Source organism: Pantherophis guttatus, chromosome 6, assembly GCF_059756535.1.
Source record: "Pantherophis guttatus breed Tessera chromosome 6, ASM5975653v1, whole genome shotgun sequence".
Lineage (NCBI taxonomy): Eukaryota > Metazoa > Chordata > Lepidosauria > Squamata > Colubridae > Pantherophis > Pantherophis guttatus.
The window spans coordinates 69,765,178-69,784,742 of NC_142068.1; the positions used below are offsets into that span (position 1 = coordinate 69,765,178).

At 37.7% G+C, this 19,565-nt stretch overlaps 1 protein-coding gene across 2 annotated transcripts in view; it reads right to left on the minus strand.

The window, feature by feature from the left end:
- Window positions 1–19,236, minus strand: part of HECTD2 (HECT domain E3 ubiquitin protein ligase 2) — a 51,648-nt gene extending 32,412 nt beyond the window's left edge. The window contains exons 1-4 of one of the 2 annotated variants that reach the window (XM_034430386.3): window positions 18,107–19,236; window positions 5,822–5,951; window positions 2,182–2,317; window positions 148–250 (exon numbers count right to left, since the gene is read on the minus strand). In XM_034430386.3, the coding sequence (XP_034286277.2) occupies window positions 148–250; window positions 2,182–2,317; window positions 5,822–5,951; window positions 18,107–18,385 (648 nt within the window). In that variant the 5' untranslated portion in view covers window positions 18,386–19,236. The remainder of the gene's footprint in view (window positions 1–147; window positions 251–2,181; window positions 2,318–5,821; window positions 5,952–18,106) is intronic. The other variant, XM_034430387.3, reaches the window with a different exon arrangement.
- Window positions 19,237–19,565: the final 329 nt, after the last annotated feature.

Below are 19,565 nucleotides of genomic sequence, written 5' to 3' on the forward strand. Positions count from 1 at the left end.
TCTATCCATCATCTATTTTAGTTTATTTGGTTTTAATTACGTAATATTATTACTGGTAACCTATATTTTACACTATTGCTAATTACTGTTTTTAAGTCACAAACTGGAAAAGAAAAGAAAAAGCAGTGAAAACATTGCTGTTTTTACCTTAAATGTAGTGTTAACTTCTGAAAAAGAATCAAATGTTTTTAAATAAAAGTCATAGATTTCCTTCCAGTCTCCTGTTAACTTAGCTTTTTCTATGTCATCCCTAAGAAAGTCCAAAATGCAACATGTTATAAAATAATCTTATTGAATTTCTGTTCTATATATATATATTAAAATGATAACAAACATTATGTTTATATAACATTAATAAAAACAAAGATCTCTATCTATTTTTGATTAATGCTGAATAACATAAAATACTTTCCAAATAATTTGCTCAAAAACAAATGACCAGGAACAAAAACCAGAAGTTGATTAGTTTATCATCAACTGATAAGCAAACAGATGAGCAAACAGAATCTGAGTATGGATTTGAAGGATCATGATCAGCACTTTTCCTACAAGATGCATAGCCAGAAAACTGCACATTGCTTATTGTGAATTATTGCTTCTTGGTAAGTACAGGCTGCAGCAAATATTGCAGAAAGATAAGTTCATTGAGCAAAAATGAAAAATAGTTTGTCAATGGAGTTCAAGAATCTGGGAAACTTTTCCTGTAAAATGATAGTGAACTCTTGGCTAATCTGAGACCTTGAGATGGGGACAAAAAGAAATAAAAAACCTTTCTAAGGATAAGAAGTAAAGATGAAGATAAATGGACATGACCAGGAAGTTATTATGAGTACAATACCTATGATGTATTTTTGCAGCTGCCTAAAAATCTAGCATAGATTTGTAGCAAATGTAAGCTTTTGTGGTTCTTAATTGAAAAGGACTATAACAGATAGAGAATAGATTTTCAAGTCAAACAAATGAAGCTCTGCAACTGAAGCTGTCAGAGAAAGCCACTCTTCATAAGAGAATCAAAGAAAGGAGCAGACCCAGTGGATTTCAATGACAGAAATGGTTTTTTTTAACAACAGTGGACCAGAAACAAGATATGTAAATACATATTCTTCAGCCCATAATAGCCTCCATAATAGTGTTTAGACCTTTGCAGAAGACTGCAAGTTTCCAGAAAAGGAATAAGCGACTAGTATGAACAGCAGCACTTTCAGCAACTGCAAAAGCCCTGAACAACAGAATGGATACAACTGTTATCTGCAAAGGACAAAGTGGAGAGAAATAATGGTTGATGTTTTCCTACTGTGTTGATAAAAAAAAAAATGACTGTTTGGTAAGATTAACTGGTTTATGAAGCTTACTATCTTGTAAGGATGAGATTAAATAACTGTGAAGATACTACTCCAGGTATCCACATGGGAACAATAGATGATCACCCTGCTGATATGAGTTAGCAGCCCAACATGATTGCTAAAAGGCAGATGCAATTTTCATTGTATCAACAGAAGTTTAGCTTGCAAACCACAGAAAGCCAATCTGGTCTAGTGGTTAAGGCACTCGGCTAGAAAGCGGGAAAACGTGATTTCTGGTCCTGCAGCAGCCATGAAAACCAGCTGGGTGACTTTGGGCCAATCTCTTTCTCGTTTTGAGGAAACTAGGAGGAGAAAAGTGTATTTAGTATGTTTGTTGCCTTGAGTTATTTGTAAAACTAATAAAGGCAGGATACACATAAATAAATAGTTCTACTATACAGCATTCTGTATTGGTGAATCCTTATTTTGAGTTTCTGAGCATTCGTTTTTATAAAAGATTCAGAGGAAACAAAACAGATGCAGAAGTTAAGAAGAATAAGATGAAACTATGTCTCATGAGAAGAAATTAAGGGAACTAGATATGTTTATCCTTGAGAAAAAAATGACTTTCCAACACTTTTCTTCAGCACAAGCCTGTATGAATATGTACAGTATTTTGAAAAACCCTCTAGGCCTAGGTGAAATAGTAAGCACTGGTTTAGTCAGAAATTTTATGTAATATTTTTAAAGTGAAAATAAATTACAGTAATTTCTGTGATAATTGGTCTATTACTCATAAAGTCCTCACCAAGTAATAATAACAATAATTACCTTAAGTAGACCATACACTGATAAATTGAACTTAGTCGTATATCAAATATGTAGCAACACTGCTTACCAAAACTCTTTCATAGTTTTTGTTTGGGTGAGACAGGAAGGTTCCAGTGGGATTGAAACTTTCATTTCTACTGGAAGTATATCCACTGAGGTACGCTTCTTTTGCCTAACACCAAGGCCAAGGGACTGTTCTTTTGCTAATTTAAAAATAAAAGAGAAAAATGAAAAAAAGAAATCAGTATTACAATATTCAGGTAAATAGCACATGAAAGCAGCTACCCAAAATAGTGCAACCTTGACTAAATATTATTAGAATAAATATTTATTTTAAGTTGGAATTCTTATTTAAGACTTCAAAATTAGATTCTGACAGGAAATAACCACATATTTCTACAAGTCATAAAACATATTTTTTCTGCACCCATATTGAATTTGAAGAAACAATGGCAGAAAAAAGGTTATAAAATTTATAACCTTCTGATCCTGGAAACATACTTAAGAGAGGATGTTGCTTCTAATCCTAGCCTCTAAGCTGCCTCATAATTCTTTTTCATTCCAGGACTTCCTTGAAATGGGTTTAGAACTCTGCTGGGGAAGAAAACCAGCATCTTTACATAATAAACAGTTCACATAAACATATATTCTCAGTTAAAAAGCCATTATAAGAATAATACAATTTAATTAAAATAGTACTGGTATATTCACAAATGATCTTATAAATGTTCTAATAATTTTTATTGGCATTGCAGAAAGGTTAACCTCTTACATAAAGAAGACAATATGATTTAGAGTTCAGTTGTCTGGAGATCTAATTGAACTATTTATATGTAAATAAGAACTAGAAGAGAGCAATAATATGCAACTTCCCCCAGTTTTAAAGTAGTCACAATTCCTTATAGAATTCAAAGTCAGGAAAATTTAATTTCTGTAGAATTTGAGATCAAGCTGAACCCAGTTTTGATTATGTCATGTTTTCAAGGAATAAAACTAAAAGTTCTTCAAATTCAGGTATCATATGGAATACACACTTCAGATTCTAAACATTATAAAACAAAATGCTCTAGGAAATAGCTCAAGAGAGATACAAAGTTGCAAATGAATGCCAAATCTGATTTAATGATCACATAAAGATAGGTTGCTCAACTAACAAATATGTGAATACAATGATCAAACTGTATTTCAATATAACTGCAGAATTCCATACTGCAGAATTCCATACTGGAAATAATACATTTTCGACATAAAAATGGAATGAGTGAAATTTCTTACTAACACTCAAGAATGTTTGTTTGTTTATTCATGTCAAAAACATCACAATTAAAATAAGGCATATGACATGACGTAACATTTAAAATATAATCCTATAGTCCTCATGAAAGGAGCTTCTCTGAAAAATGTGTGCTGTTACCACATTCTGGCACCTACTAGACAGCAGTTTATAGCTAGTTAATCCTTTCAATCCAGAAGCATCCGTAGCGTAGTGAGGTGCACATTTCCACCTGTGACACCCAACAATGAGCAAACCATAGAACCGCATTTTAAATATACGATTTCATTGTTAAAAGCATTATTAGCTCCAATAATTCCAGAAAATGATATTACAAGAGGGCAAGTGCTAGACTGGGATCAATCACATATTCTTCTCTAAGCTAGTTACTAAATTTTCAGCGCTTATCAGTTGTAAGGTCTCAAAGTATGGCTCTGGATTTCTAAAGTCCTTTGTAATGTTAACTGAAAGACTGCAAAAAGTTGGAGATGGGTTAAGAAGGAGGTGGGAAAAAAAAAATATTCGTATATATACAATATACCCATTATAGCAAAATAGAGTCTGTACAGATAATCTTTGATTCACAGCTATAATGGACAGGAATTTCTGTCATAACATGTGGTGGTTATAATTTGAGTTGAACCTAATTTTATGTTGTTAAGCAAATCCAGATTCCCCAGTGTGCATTCTTTTCCTGAAATCAACATAAAAGGCCGAAAAATAACAATCACATCACCATAGGATGCTACAACAGGTCATACATGCAAGTCAGTTGCCAGATGCCTGTATTATAATCATGGAGATGATGAGATGGCCATAAATGTGAGTACATGCCATAAGTCACTTTTTCCAAGGACATCGTAACTTTGAATGTTATAAATTCATAAATCGAGGACTACCTGTAGCTGCTAACTCTGATGATTTGATTTCTATACATTACTGCCAAAACAGCTAATGTACTTGGAAAACTGGTAAAATACAAGATGATTGGAGGACAGCTATCTTTAACAAGCAGATTTTAGGTAGTGAAAACTCAACTGTCATTTTTTCTAATTCTCTTTACAAATAGGAAAAATGTACGTTTAATTCCAGCTCTTAACTTTGTGATAAGTTCATATATTATATTTAAATTACTTGTAATTTGTAGTAAACTTTAAGACTCCTTTTTCTCCTACATTCCTCAAGAGATTTCGAGATAATTCATTTTATTATAAGTATGTGGTCTTGACAGAGGCAATTTGGATGTGTCTATGGAGTATGTATAAAGGTAAAAGTAAAGGTTCCCCTCGCACATATGTGCTAGTCGTTCCCCTCGCACATATGTGCAACTCTAGGGAGCAATGCTCATCTCCATTTCAAAGCCAAAGAGCCAGCGCTGTCCAAAGATGTCTCCGTGGTCATGTGGCCGGCATGACTAAATGCCAAAGGGGCATGGAACGCCTTTGGCATTCCCACCAAAGGTGGCCCTTATTTTTTCTACTTGCATTTTTAAAGTGCTTTCGAACTGCTAGTTTGGCAGAAGCTGGGACAAGTAATGGGAGCTCACCCCATTACGCGACACTAGGGATTCAAACTGCTGAACTGCCAACCTTTCGATAAACAAGCTCAGCGTCTTAGCCACTGAGCCACCGCGTCCCTGTATGTATGTATAGGAATGCCCAAATATTTAATATTTGAATTCTATATTCAAATATATAATTCAGATCATTACTATTCTGCAGTTAAACATAGGCATCCATATGGATGAAACATGTTTCATAATGTCATGATGCAACTCTGCTCTTTCATATTTGCTTTGATTATTACATTTTGTTTCACATATTTAGCCTGTGCAGCTAAAGTTCCTATTTAATAAATGTTAAATCCTTTAAATGAGGGTATGTGAAGGATAAGAATCAGAAACCACTTTGTAAATGGGCTATAAAATAAAATACTACAAAGTTCAACATTTGGCATATTCTCATGTTTGCTTATTCATTCATAATTCTTCTGTTTATAAAGACAGATTCAACTCCAGTTATTCTTATATGTAATTTTAAAAAGACTTTCCTAAACATACTAACAATTATGAAATCTTTTTTGCAATCAAAGTTTTATAAAATCTTTGGAAGAACAAATACTGTTTGAAAACATAATTAAGCAGTTGGCAGGTTACTATTATTACTATTCATTAACTTACATATGCAAACTGAATACCATCTGTGTTAAAATTCATTCCAGTTACTGCATCCTACAATCCCTACTGAGCTATTATAACTGTACTTACTAGAAGGTTGTTTCTTACTGTGATGTGTCATGTTAATACTTCACATAAAGAGAGTTCTACAAAAAGTACTGAAAGCATTGTCAGAAAACAAATAAAAAGAACATCTTCAAATACCAAGTACCCCCTTCAGCTAGAAATGACTAAAAATTAAATCTTTTATTTTCTCACCATTTTTTATATCAGTAATAACTAATTGTTCAGGTGAATTTTCATTTACAGAATCTTCTTTCTTTTGGCTGATAGTTGAAATGAAACTGCTGAAAGGAGAAATATCATTTTTGTGTCCTCTCTCCATTCCCTGAAATTAGGAAAAATAAACAAAGTGCTTGATGATGTACTTTGACAAGTCTCCAGTTCATAGAACATTATTATTCTTATTAGCAACGCAGTGGCAATGGTTTAGAAAAAAGGAACACATTAAAAACCTCCATATTTAAAAATAATACAACTTGGAATGCAATACAGAAAAAAAAAATCTATATTTCATCGAAGAATGAGAATTCATACATAAATCAGTGCTACATATTTAATGTTGATTGATTTCAAAATGAATATGGAGCCAGGGCTGTGTTGTTACTTGGCATAAATCCAAAACTAGAATGCATGATGAAGGTTATTTTAAAGTTAATGTGAAATGGGATGGAGAGGAGACTAATTTTAATTCTATTACTCTAAGAAATAAATGTAAGCTGCTAGGAGACCTCCTCGATTGGAATGGCATATAAATTCTACTGAATGAAATAATGAATGATGGAAAGGCAGAGTAACATACTACTTGCCAAAAATATGTATACATTTTTAAACAATGTTTTTCAGAGTTTCTCATATAATGGTTTGATAGGAAAAATAATGGAGAGACAGTTGTAATAGGTTGCTCTGTCTGCAGCCTTTTGAATAGATGTTAAAACTGTGAAGGGTGAACACAAAGACTGTATGAATATACATTATTATTTTCACGCACATTCTAACATCCATCAATACATTTATCCAATTTTCCACTTCTCTCATTTCCCATACCATGTTCCCATTGTTTCTTTACAGAATATACAGAACATTCATATGGATTCCATCATATGGAACACCATACAGATAGTACTCAATTTACAACAATTCATTTAGTGACCATTTGAAGTTACAATGCCATTGAAAAAAGTGTCTTATGATCATTTTTTCATATTTATGACTGTTGCAGCAACCCCATGGTCATGTAATTCAAATTCAGATACTTGGCAACTGACTCATATTTATGATGGTTGCAGTATCCTGGGGCCATATGGTTACCTTTTGCAACCTTCTGACAAGCAAAATCAATGGGCTATCCATTCTTCCCATCTTTCTTTCCTGATCCCCAATCTTTGTAAGCAGTATTCCTGACCTCCTATCTTTTAGTCCTGTCGATGAGACGTGTGTATGTGTGTGTGCTGCAGTTAAGGAAACTGATAGATGGTAGTTGTATTCAAACTGCAAGAGCAAAGGATTGCTGGGCATGGTAAACAGATGCTATACTAAAAACGAAAACAGTGACAGGAAAATTCCACTAAGCATATTTCCAGGCATACTGTATTTGATGTAGTTCACTTACTCATATAGTCTAGCTTTGTGTGTGTCACATTCTCTTGGTGCAAAATATAGAAAATTGTGGAGACTTAAGTAATCTAGAAAGTAGGGAATATATTTCTTGCACCAATTTCTATCAGATTATGGTAATCAAACTATCACTCACTCTCTTTGATACTTTCTGAGATGGAAATTTAGTTGTAAGGCTCTTTACATAGCCCCACTCTAAGTATGGGGGAAAATCTTTTAAATGTTAAGTTTTGTTTTTCAGAGCTGGATAAAATTGAAACAATTCAGACAGATATTAGTATTTCCAAATTGCAACAGTTGAATTAATGTCTTATTTGTTAAATGTTATATTAGTCTTTCCTCTAGGAACTTAAGGCAATTTATTTTACTTTATTTACCTCCCCTTATTTTATTGACAAGAGTGTTTTTATGATGTAGGATTAGAATGAGAATAACTGGCCCAAAGTCCCTAAGTAGGTTTCTGTGGCTGAGGATGGCTTGAACCTGGGTCTACCTGTGTTAGTCTAGTACCTTAACCAGTATGCCACAGGCTCTTTTCTCTGTTCAAGGCTGTTTTTTTTTTTTCACACAAAAAAACCTCCTTTTTACCTCACATAATTATAATAAAAATTTTGTTACGGGCAATTAAAAATAAAAAAGGAATAATTTTTAGACAGCAAAAATTTCAATTATTAGTCCCTTTACCCTTCCAGAGAATGGGTGGCTGCAGATCGAATCAAATCAGATTTCCACGGAGGACTGTAGATCTGTCTTCAAAGAGAATGTAGTGGCTTTTGTATCCATAATATTTATTTATAGGTAATGAAATAGAAGTAAATGCTTGACGTATATTTTGTCCTTCCCCTAAATTAAAATTTAAATGAACATTTTAAACTTTGAAATAATTTTAGGTACACTTCAGTTACCAGCTACAGACTGCAAAAATCCAGATGACTGCCAAGATTATACAAGATTGTCTGGCTTTTTGATCTGGTAATGCTAAAGTTCATGTATCAAGAAAATGTGAAAATTTATGGGGTGCTTTCAAGCAGTAAGATATCTGAAGGCTAGATATGCCAGAAAAAGATATGTGAATATTCCCCAAAGAAACCACGTATTAATAAATGTTGTTTTTGAATTAAAAAAAACCCACTACGTTCTATGTGCTAAAAATGTACATTACTTTAAAAGCTTTAGAGGAGTCCATAATGCTCAGTCTGTGCTCTGTTATTTCAGCCTTTACTCTAAAGGAAAAAAAATGACAGAAGCTAAAGTGTAGGTAGAGTAATTATGAATGAACAATATATTTTTAATACTAAATGCTATTCAGATTCTACAAACAGCTTGAATGGGAACTAAAATTACAGTATTAGAGACAAAAGCAGAAAGATGAGGGGCAGTGAGGTACCAATTTTGAATGTGCAGTAACACTTTGAAGCCACTTCAGTTATGATCTAATAGAACTGGAAGAAATTTTTAATAATCCAAGCAAACAGGAGAAGGGCATGGATAAAGTACACCTAATTGGAACCTATCTAAGCAATAAGTCATTTTAACTTGTGTGGTATGCAGGTAGTAATCATAGAAGCTCAGTTCACTAATTATGTAAATGATAATTCTGTTAGTAAAGGCTACTGGTTAAGATGCTGGGTTGAAGAAGAAATTCAGGTTCTGGTCTACTCTCAGCCACGGAAGCTCAGTGGGGATGGACGTTTGGCAATCACTCTCTCTCTCTCTCTCAACCCTAACTATTTCACAAGAATGGTGTTGTGGGGAAATGGGGTAATATCAATACAGGTAGTCCTCAACATATGACAGTAATCGAACTTGCCCATTACCGTTTTATGTTGTAACGGTTGTAAAACAGGTCAGTCATGTGACCCATTTGATTTACAACCTTTTTTGTGGGTATTAGGTGAATCATCATGGCCATTAAGTGAACCAGTGGTTTGTTGGTATTGCTGAAAACAGGAAGAAAGTACTGGTTTTTGGCATAACTATTGTAAAGCATGATCATGTAACTGTGGGACAATGACAGTTACAGTCATAATGAATGGGAACTACAAGTGTTCAGTTATGTGATCACCTTTTGCGACCTTCTGACAAGCAAGATCCATGGGGAATCCAAATTAACTTAACAACTGTGTTACTAACTTAACATCTGCAATGATTCACTTAGCACCTGTGGCAAGAAATGTAAAATGGGGCAAAACTCACTTAAAAACTGTCTTGCTTAGCAATGGAAATTTTGGGTTTAGTTGTGGTCATAAGTAGACCACCTGTATAAAAGAAAATGTTAACTATGGTTTATTGAATAAGCCACATTTTACTGACTTCACATACTGCACTATGTTAAAAGCTACAATGACTGACATACTTAGCCAAAACATAGCAAGGCATTACATGGTTTAATATAAAGCCATTCAGACACTCTTAACAAGGGATTTTCAAACTTTACTATATGTGGAACTCCAGGGATACATGAAAATGTAAGACAATCTAAAATGTCACTTAAACACAATTAAACAATAGAGCTTTGCCTCTTATTCAAGGGGTTCTGGATTCCACATCCTGAAAAAGTTTTAAAATTCCTAGTACTCTGAACATTGGCATAATTAAATTGAGATAGAAAATTCATTGACCCAGGCTTAGGAAGACATGAATTCCTAAGGCAAGGAAGTACTATTTTTATAGCAAATGATAAGTTTAAATTATCAAAAGTTATATCTAAGTACGGTATTCTTTAGATACAGCTAATAAAATAAAATAAAATGCAGACTTTTGCGGCACAAAACCCACATTATAAAAACATTTAACAGTTTTATAAACATTTATTTTAATTTTTAACTTACATAACAGGTTTTGATTTTTCTAGTTATAGTATGGACAGTTTCAACTCCTAAACCACTAAAAACTTTGATTTGATTAACTTTATTGCCCCCAAATTTGGCAAAATATTACATACGTATTTTAAAGAATTAACTGCAGTAAGGTCTAGAAATGTGCCCTTAGAGAACTTAAATTTGAGATTCACTGATAACTAGTTTACTATAGCACAACAGTCCACACTGTTTCTGTGCTCCCATACAAGCCTACAGGTAGTCCTTCACTTATGATTGGTCACTTAGTGACCATTTGAAGTTATGATGAATCTCTCCTGGACTACTTATTACACGGTTCTGAAGTTCCAAAGGTCGCTCCCCCCAACAGTCAGGTGACCACATGCTAAACCCTTGGCATTAGTCCTGCATTTAGTTGTTTGCAGCATCCAGCATTTACATGACCATGTTTTAAAACATTTTTTTCCGAGAACTTTTTGCAGTTTTTGGCAAAAATGACTCATACTGAACAATGGACTTGCTTTATGACTATGTTTGTTTTACCACCAGGAGGTCATTTTTTATTACCATGGTGTTCACTTAATGACTGCCACAAAAATGGTTGTAAAATCAGATCAGTCATGGGGTGATCCCCTTTGTGACTGTGATGACTTACAACTGTAATGGACATTGAGGACTACATGTATCATACTTGTTTGAGTTAGTACTCCCATACAAGATAGCGGAATGAATATTTTTCCATTTTTAGAATTTTAGAAATTATTTGAAGTAAATGAGATGCAATACTTCCTTTTTCTATATTTGTTTAATATGTTTTATAAGCATTGACGCTTGTTACCAAAATATCATTGTGTTCTTGAATCTCCATCTGTTCCTCTCCCTGGATATGCTAAAGCATTTATTTAACATAGTTGTAATTTTTACACATTTTATGGTTTCTGCTTTTGATAATTCTACTCAAACCATTCAAGAAAATAAATTTAGTATGGATGAGTATTTCAACAGACTTCTCTTAAAATTGGTGTCATATCTCCTCACGTTACAAATAAATTTCTGAGCATTTACTAAAGAAGTGACTTCAGTTTTATTTATTTGATATACTATTTGCAAAATGAAAAACAGTATAAACATTGAAATACGCAATAAATCAAATTGATGGCATTTAAAGAAAAAATTTGCCCAATACATGTAGTCCTTGATTTACAAACACAATTGGAGCCAGATCTTCTATCACTAAGCAATTGTTAAGCGAGTCATCACATCTGATTTTATCACAATTTTTACTGTGGTCATTAAATGAATCCAGCTTCCCCCACTGACTTTACCTGTACATCTCCACCCCAGACCACCCCAACGATGCCCTTGATGTGATGTCTCGCTGCCTGGAGGCCATGCAGGCCTGGATGGGGAGGAACAGGCTCAGACTCAACCCATCCAAGACCGAGTGGCTGTGGCTGCCGGCGTCCCGATATAGTCAGCAGGTGCCATCGCTGACTATTGGGGGTGAATCTTTGCCCCCCACAGAGAGGGCTTGCAATCTGGGTGTCCTCCTGGACGCACGGCTGTCTTTAGAAGAGCATATGACGGCCGTGGCCAGGGGGGCCTTTTATCAGGTTCGCCTGATCCGCCAGTTGCAGCCCTTTCTGGACCGGGACGCCTTGCGCACGGTCACTCATGCCCTTGTCACCTCCCAGCTGGACTATTGTAATGCTCTCTACATGGGGCTCCCCTTGAAGAGTACTCGGAGGCTTCAACTGGTCCAGAATGCGGCCGCGCGGGTGGTTATGGGCGCAACTCGTTGTGCCCGCGTGACACCCCTCCTGCGCGAGCTGCACTGGCTCCCAGTGGTCTTCCGGGTGCGATTCAAGGTGTTGGTGACCACCTTTAAAGCGCTCCATGGCATAGGATCCGGGTACCTTCGAGACCGTCTTCTGCCACCAATAGCCTCCCACCGATCAGTCCGTTCCCACAGAGAGGGTCTCCTCAGGGTGCCATCAGCCAAGTTATGTCGGCTGGCGACACCCAGGGGGAGGGCCTTCTCTGTGGGAGCCCCAGCCCTGTGGAATGAACTGCCCCCGGAAATACGTAAGATCTCCGACCTCCGGGTGTTCCGCTGCGCACTGAAGACCCAGTTGTTCCGCCAGGCAGGGCTGTCAATATAATAATTTTAAATTGGGGTATTTTAATTTTTAGGGTTTTAAATCGGCCAAATCTATTTAATTATTTTAATTTTTAATTATTGTTGTGTCTTGTGTTTTTAAATTGGCTGTACACCGCCCTGAGTCCTTCGGGAGAAGGGTGGTATAGAAATAAAATTATTATTATTATTATTGTCAGAAATCAACTGGAAAAATCAGGAATTGCAATCACATGACCACAGGATGCTGCAACTGGTATAAATGAGAACCCAAATTGTGATTGTGTGGCTCTGGAGGTGGTGCAAGTCGTAAATTAGAGGACAGATCATAAGTTTATCAATGCCTTCGTAACTTCGAACCAGCATTAAACAAATGGTTGTTATCAAATATACACTATTATTTTCTGTGCTGATATTGGTAAAATACTATTTTTGTCTAAATAAGGCAGAGAATGGGCTCACAGAGGAAATTATTCCCTACCTTTCCTTTTTTACTATTGGAGGGAAGGTTAATCTGGAATATTTTCATATGTGCAAAATTGCCAGGATTGAAGATGTTGCATTACTACTATTACCATTATCATTGCCATGGTTATTTCTACTATTCTGATCAGTCTGGCCTTATTCTTGCCATCACCTCTACTAGGTGCATTCTGCCATACTATTTAACTAGAACAACCCTGCCAAAACTATTAATTGCATTCCTATCAAAAGTCATGTAGCCATTTCTCTGCTGTAGTGAAGAGAAAAAGAAGCAATTTCTGTTTGCTAATTTATTACCTTTCCTCACCAATAAGTACATTTCCCTTCAAAATTAAGATTCTTTAAATGAAATCATCTGGCTTTCTTAGTGAAAACAGAACTGGCTGATTCTTCATAATGTTAATTAACAAACATGCTTGTGTAGTGATGAGCATCTATCTGAAATTGTTGAAACCCCATGATATTAATACTGTAAATGAAATACCATATATGTAATTCTGCATCTTTCAACTATATCAATAGTGACTATAAAAAGAATAAGGAAAAATACATAATATAGTGTAACAAATGTCTCACATGAACTGGCCTTGATGTCTTTTCAAAGCTGGTCTTTAGAATTTTACATTGACAACATTCAAAGAACGTTCTTTTTTACATGTATTTTAGGTTTATTCGTTTCTACCATGTTTTCCCGAAAATATGACCTATTCAAAAATTAAGACCTAGTCCAATTTTTGGGGGGACTAATATACACCGTACCCCAAAAATAAGCACTAGTGAAGGGGGTGGGCGTGGCCAGCATAGGAGCAGCCCTTCCCTTCCCCAGTCACATCATGGCTGCTGGGCCCCTTAACTGCAGATCAGCTGATCCAGCGAGGGCCAGGAGTTCTGTCTCTCTGGGTGCCTGGAGATATTTCCAGCACACTCTTGCTAGCCCCAGTCCTGTCCACAGCACCAGGCAACTGTGCAGCTGAGGGTCTCTCTGTTCATAAGTCACCTTGTGGCTATGGAGCAGGTGGCGACCACGGTTTGAAAGGATTTCCTCTGCGCTGTTTCTCTTTTCCACTCCACCCACCCAGCTCCCCGCCCACCGCACCTGGGCCTGCTGGGCATCATCCGCCCCAAACCAAATGGCAGGGATGCTTTGGGACAGCGCCCTTCTAGCACCCACCGCCCTGACAAAGGCAAAGCAGGCGGGGGCCATGTGGGGCTCCTCTGATGGCCTCCCCAGCCCCGCCCCGCTCAGGGTAGCCCATACACGAAGTGAGAGTATGGGTTGAGTTTGGCATTTCACCTTCCTGCCTTTTGCGAACTTTTGGCTGCACACAACGAAAGCAGCAGAAGCAGTAGAAGTCTTTCTTTCTCTCCCCCAAACTCCGCCAGAAATGAGTCTTTGTGAGACTTGTTGCGTCGCTGCAGCCTCTTGGAGCAGGACTCGGCACAGCTTGTTTTGCCATTGCACGCACGAACGACAGCATCGCCACGAGCTTCATCATACTGGCACAGCTGGCGTCGTACCACACGCGGCTGCGCCAATATATCAAATCTCGCTGGGGCTAGCAAGAGTGCGCTGGAAATATCTCCAGGCAACCAGAGAGACAGAACTCCTGGCTCTGATCCGCGGGCCGCAGTTAAGGGGCCCAGCAGCCATGAGGTGACCCTGCTTGCGGCCTCCTGCACCTCAAAAAAAAAAAAAAAAGAAAAAAAAAAAGACCTCCCTGAAAATAAGCCCAGGTGCTTATTTTCAAGCCTAAAAGAAAATAAGACCTGGTCTTATTTTTGGGGAAACACGGTAATAGTCTCTGATATTTTATTTTGATACTGGAATTTGGAATGGTGCATCTAACTTTGTCACTGAATTAGTTATAAGTCAATCGTATTATCTTAACATGAATTATACTTTAATGAAATTAAAAGTTTTAACAAGAAAGATAAGCCTAATAAAAAGTAATATAGAATAAAAAGAAAAGAAAAAGACAGAAATCAGAAAATCTATACTTTTGTCTACATTTTTAAATTCAGGAATTTTCTAAACACAGTATAATTGATTCAGTGTTAGTTAGAAATACTAGTTCATCTGAGGATGTTCAGTATTTGATGAAATAATAACTAGTGATTCTCTTTCCCTGCTGCCTTTCCAGACAGCAAACTGAGTATTTTTCTGGGAGAAAGGCTTAAAGTAAAAAGCAGTTCACAAACAAATCCAGAAAAAAGGAAGATAGTTGTTTTAAATACTGAACCTCACACATGAACTAATACAGCTATTAAAATATAAAGTTTCTTTTCTTTTATTTCTGTGCTAGTTGGAACTGGCAAATACAGTTTGCAAATACATTATACAGTGGTTGCCATGTTCAAAATGCCTTTCTACCTTCCATCTGTTATAAAGAAACTACTTGTTCTTAGTAATATAGCACATATTAAGCTACTGATAATTGAAAGCTTTTTCCATTATGCTATGTCTGTAATATTCAGCACAATCAATTGAATATGAGTGACTATGACACTGTTAGTGAAGATCTCCACTTCAGATAATTTTATCTTAAGTATTTTTTAATCATTTAACATTGGATATAGGATGAATGTGTTTCCCCACTATAGTATAAGTGTTTTTTCCACTGTGGAGATGCTTATGCAGTCTTTTAAAAAAAGTAACAGCAAGTACCTTTCTTCCTTCCATCTGTAACAATATTCCTTGTACATCATTGACCATTTGTTACTTGCTTTTCTTTTTTTGTGCCCTAAATGTAGGTTTTTGAAGCCTATGTATTCAATACTATCATATATATTAGACTTGTTCCTTTATATATATCATAGTATTGAAAACATAGGCTTCTATTCCCTTTCTGCTTCTGTTATATACCATAATTACGACAGTGTGCACTAAAATGTGACAGGGATGCCATAAATGTCCAATGGATCTTTTACATCATAACTAATAGAGATTTGTGAGTTATCAGTTTAATTCATAAGCAAACAGTTCCAATTTCTCATTCCTTTTGTAAAAGTTACTCTTAAAATCCAATCATATAAAAATAAAACTTATTTAAATTAATCTGAAGGAGCAAATATAGCTGAGAAATTAAAGTTATATGATAAGATTACTTTAATTATATCAATTAAATTAAAATATTTTAAATTACAGATGTATACCATATATGTTTGTAACTATCTTGCCCTGAAATGATAAGTGTTCAAAATACAATTTGCCCCTAGATTCATCAGTTATAAGGAAACTCCTGACTTGCTTTTCCCGAATATTTCTTACTATAATTCTTAATTTTATTAACCATTTTTTAGTTATGGTGAAATAGAGCTTTCGAAAGGTAGCACAGATGCTTGGTGTCAGAGCAACAGTTGTGGAAATGAAACGAAGTAACCTGGAACTCTATTCCTTTTCAAAATAAGACTACAATGGCTTATTGATATTTTCCAAGCAAAAATACAACTGAAAATCCTGTAAGCAGGAAAAATGCACTTCTAAATCCAAGCCTCAGTGAGCATCAGAGTTATTATTCTGAGGTACTGCTGAGCAGTTGCCTCACTGATACTTTGAATATTTCCTATTTCTTCTCAGAATAAATTAGATGGAAGTGGAAATAGGCAGGAATTAACAATGCATCCATCCAATTTATTTATTTATTGGTTCAATTTATATGCCGCCCTTCTCCAGAGACTCAGGGCGTCTTACAATGCGTTAAGCAATAGCCTTCATACTTTTGTATATACCTGCTTAGTAGGGCTTTTGCCCCTCCCCCCCAGCGGTGTTCTTTTTTATACAAAGTCAGCTTATTGCCCCCACAATCAGGATCCTCATTTGACTTACCTCGAAAGGATGGAAGGCTGAGTCAACCTTGAGCCTAGTGAGATTTGAACTTGCAGTAATTGCAGGCAGCTGGTGCTACTTAACAGCACTTCAGTCTGCTGCGCCACCAAGGCTTTTTTTGGCTGTAGCTGTAACTAGGCAGCTTTTGTAAGAAAGGAGATAGTTGGGCAAGAAACTGGTTGACTTGGAAAAATTATTTTTAAAAATCCAGGTATTTTTAAATTTGTATTCTTTGCTGATTTGTATTCTTTGCTTTTATCCTAGTAATTCCGGGAAAAAAATCACAAATGGGAATTGTTTTCTATAGTTTCAAATGTAACAATACTTTGGTACTGTTATTCCTCATATCGTCACTGAACTGTTTTGTCTCTAAATGACCCTTAATCTAGTTCTAGTACATGAGTTTATTGAGAAGAGGGGGAGGGGGCTAGAAATCAGAACAAGTGACTATGGTGGAAAATAACAGCCCATGTTCAACTTTTTTTAGAGCAGTAATAATTCCCCTGCTGTTTTTCATGACAGGCATGCATATTCCCATGGGAAGTAAACAAATATACTATCAGACTAATACATGATGCAACACACAGTAGTTCCAGAAGCTAGTTTCCTATTCTTGCATAACCTTCTGCGATCTGCATTAAAACAACAAAAAGCAAGTTCATAAAGGACACTGATTTGTTAATGGGCTAGATTAATTTTGAAGGAAGCAATATGGAATATTATAAACTGATCCTTAACACCATAATATTAGGGACCTATCACTAGCCTGGTACTCTCCATGGTGACTTGCAGTTGAACTCACAAATCTGGAAGACATCAGGTTGCAAAAGAAGACATAAATTATAAGTTATTTATAAAAATATTTGTTTTATAGCAGTCTTCTATGTTTGGTACTATAAACTAATTTAGATAAACTTGTGGAATCGGGTTACATTTGTTTGTTGAAGTGATGGGAATATCAGGACTAAACGGGTGCCTATTTAATATCCAAGACTTGTTTAGCAGTTTTGATGATAACTGGATTTTTGAAGTTGTTCCTGCAACTTACTTCTCACTCCAACCCTTCTAGATAACTTTTCCTTGATATTTATCCATGGGAGAAAAAAAAAGAATGAATTAAAAAAAATCCACATAAATATCACAAAAGAGGTACTCTAGATAGCCTAATCCACAATTTAAAAAAAAAAAAAGAGTTTGCTTTGCTCTCTCTGCTTAGATGGAATACTTAGTTTCTAATGACAGCTGAAGGGACTGGCAAAACCAGGAGATCCAAATCTAAGGAAGGACTGAACTCTCTGCCAAGCAAAAGACCCAACTTGGCCCCATCCACTTGTTAGGAAAAAAAACCCATTTTCCTCCCCGTATTATAGCCACTTTATGGGTGAATATGTTATCATACTCGATTCATGGTAAGGTTTAATAAACATATTTTTAGCTTCAATCCCCAAAACCCCAACTCCCCTTAAACACGGTAACCCCCCCCCCCCAAAAAAAATCTAATAATGTATTTATGCATGCAGTCCCCTTGGGACAAGGCGGCATCTCCGAAAGAGGGAAGCCTCCTACTCCGGTTCCTTTCTGGAGCAGGGGCCGATCCTTACCCCAGAAGCCGACCTCGGTTCAAGCAGGTGAGGAACCAGTTCCTCGCCTTCTCCCACTCCGAATTTCCTTTCTTTCTCCTTTTCCTCCTCCTCCTCCTCCGCAGCTGCCACCCCTTCTTCCGGCGGTTGGGATCCCATCGCCTCCGCCGGTGGGGGATCCACGCTTTCCAATTTTACGTCGCAACCCAGCATGAGGCGTTTGTCGCCGACCGCAGGCAAGAGATCCGAAGCTGCGGCGGCAGCGGCGTTGGAGGCGGCCGGCCGGTTGGGCAGCGCCATGGCTCCCTCCACTCCTGGTTTCTTTCCTTCTCGCTCTCTCTCGCTCTCCTCCCTTCCTGTCAGCCGGCTCTGGGGCTGCCTGCCATCCTCTTCTCGCTCCGGCTCCGTTCTGCCCAGCTCGCCTCCGCCTCCCTCTCCCGCGGTTACCTCAGGCAACCTTCCGCGCTCGCCCGGAGGCGGCGGCCACTGGAGCGGGGCTTTAACGCCCCCGCCCTTATCTTATCCTTCTCCCCCCCCTTCAACCTCCCGCCAAAAAAAAAAAAAAAAAAAAAGAACTCCAATCTTGCGCGTGCCGCTTCTTCCCCGTCCCGCCAAAAGCTCCCCGCTCCGTCCCAACCGCCGCGGAGATGCTCGCGCGCTCGCTCGCTCTCTCTCTCTCTCTCTTTCCTCCGCAGTCTGAAGAGGGCCTGACTAAGCGCTCCCTGCCCTGAGTGGAGCGGAGGCGGCGGTGGCGGTTTTTTTTTTTTTTTTTTTAGCGCGTTGGTCCAAGCAGCCCCCCGCTGGTCCAAACAGTGAAGGGAGAGGCGAGACGTGGCAGTATCTCCCTCATTGTTTCCCCACCGGGCGGTGAGGGAGGAAGACCCGTCAGTCGAATTGCCAGACTGCGGCGGTTCCTCTCGCCTGCCTCGCCCGCGACCTCCTTCCGTCCGCACTTCCCCACCCTTTCCCGCTTCAGCAGGCTTCGAAAACCCAACCCGCCATGTTTTGTTCCTGGGAGGCAAAGAGTTGAGGGGCGACGAGAAGAGCCGGGTGTGTGGGAGAAAGAATCGCCCACCGGTTACGAAAACTCCGTATTGTCGGAGAGGCTTCCCGAGCTGGAGCGAGAGAAGGGAAGCTCTCATTACGCAACTGCCGCAATTCAGAGATTATTGTTATTTTTTTGTGAATAGCGCTGTTTGACGTCACGCAGAGCGAAGGCGGACGACAGGTTGCTAGTTCGAGCGGGGAGGACGCGCGCGGTTCTTTAGCTAGGATGAAACCTAAATAAGATCACCGGTTGTCCTGCCTTTCTCTTCGTTTCTTTCTTTCTCCTCTTCCCTTAGGTTTTTGTAGGGACCTACTTTGGCTTTGCATACACGGCGGCTGCAAAAATCCGGACGACCACTAGACGACTGCAACAAATTAAAGAGCTTTTGTGCATGGCTTGACGTTGCGGTCACCTAATGGTTGCCCGGATGAT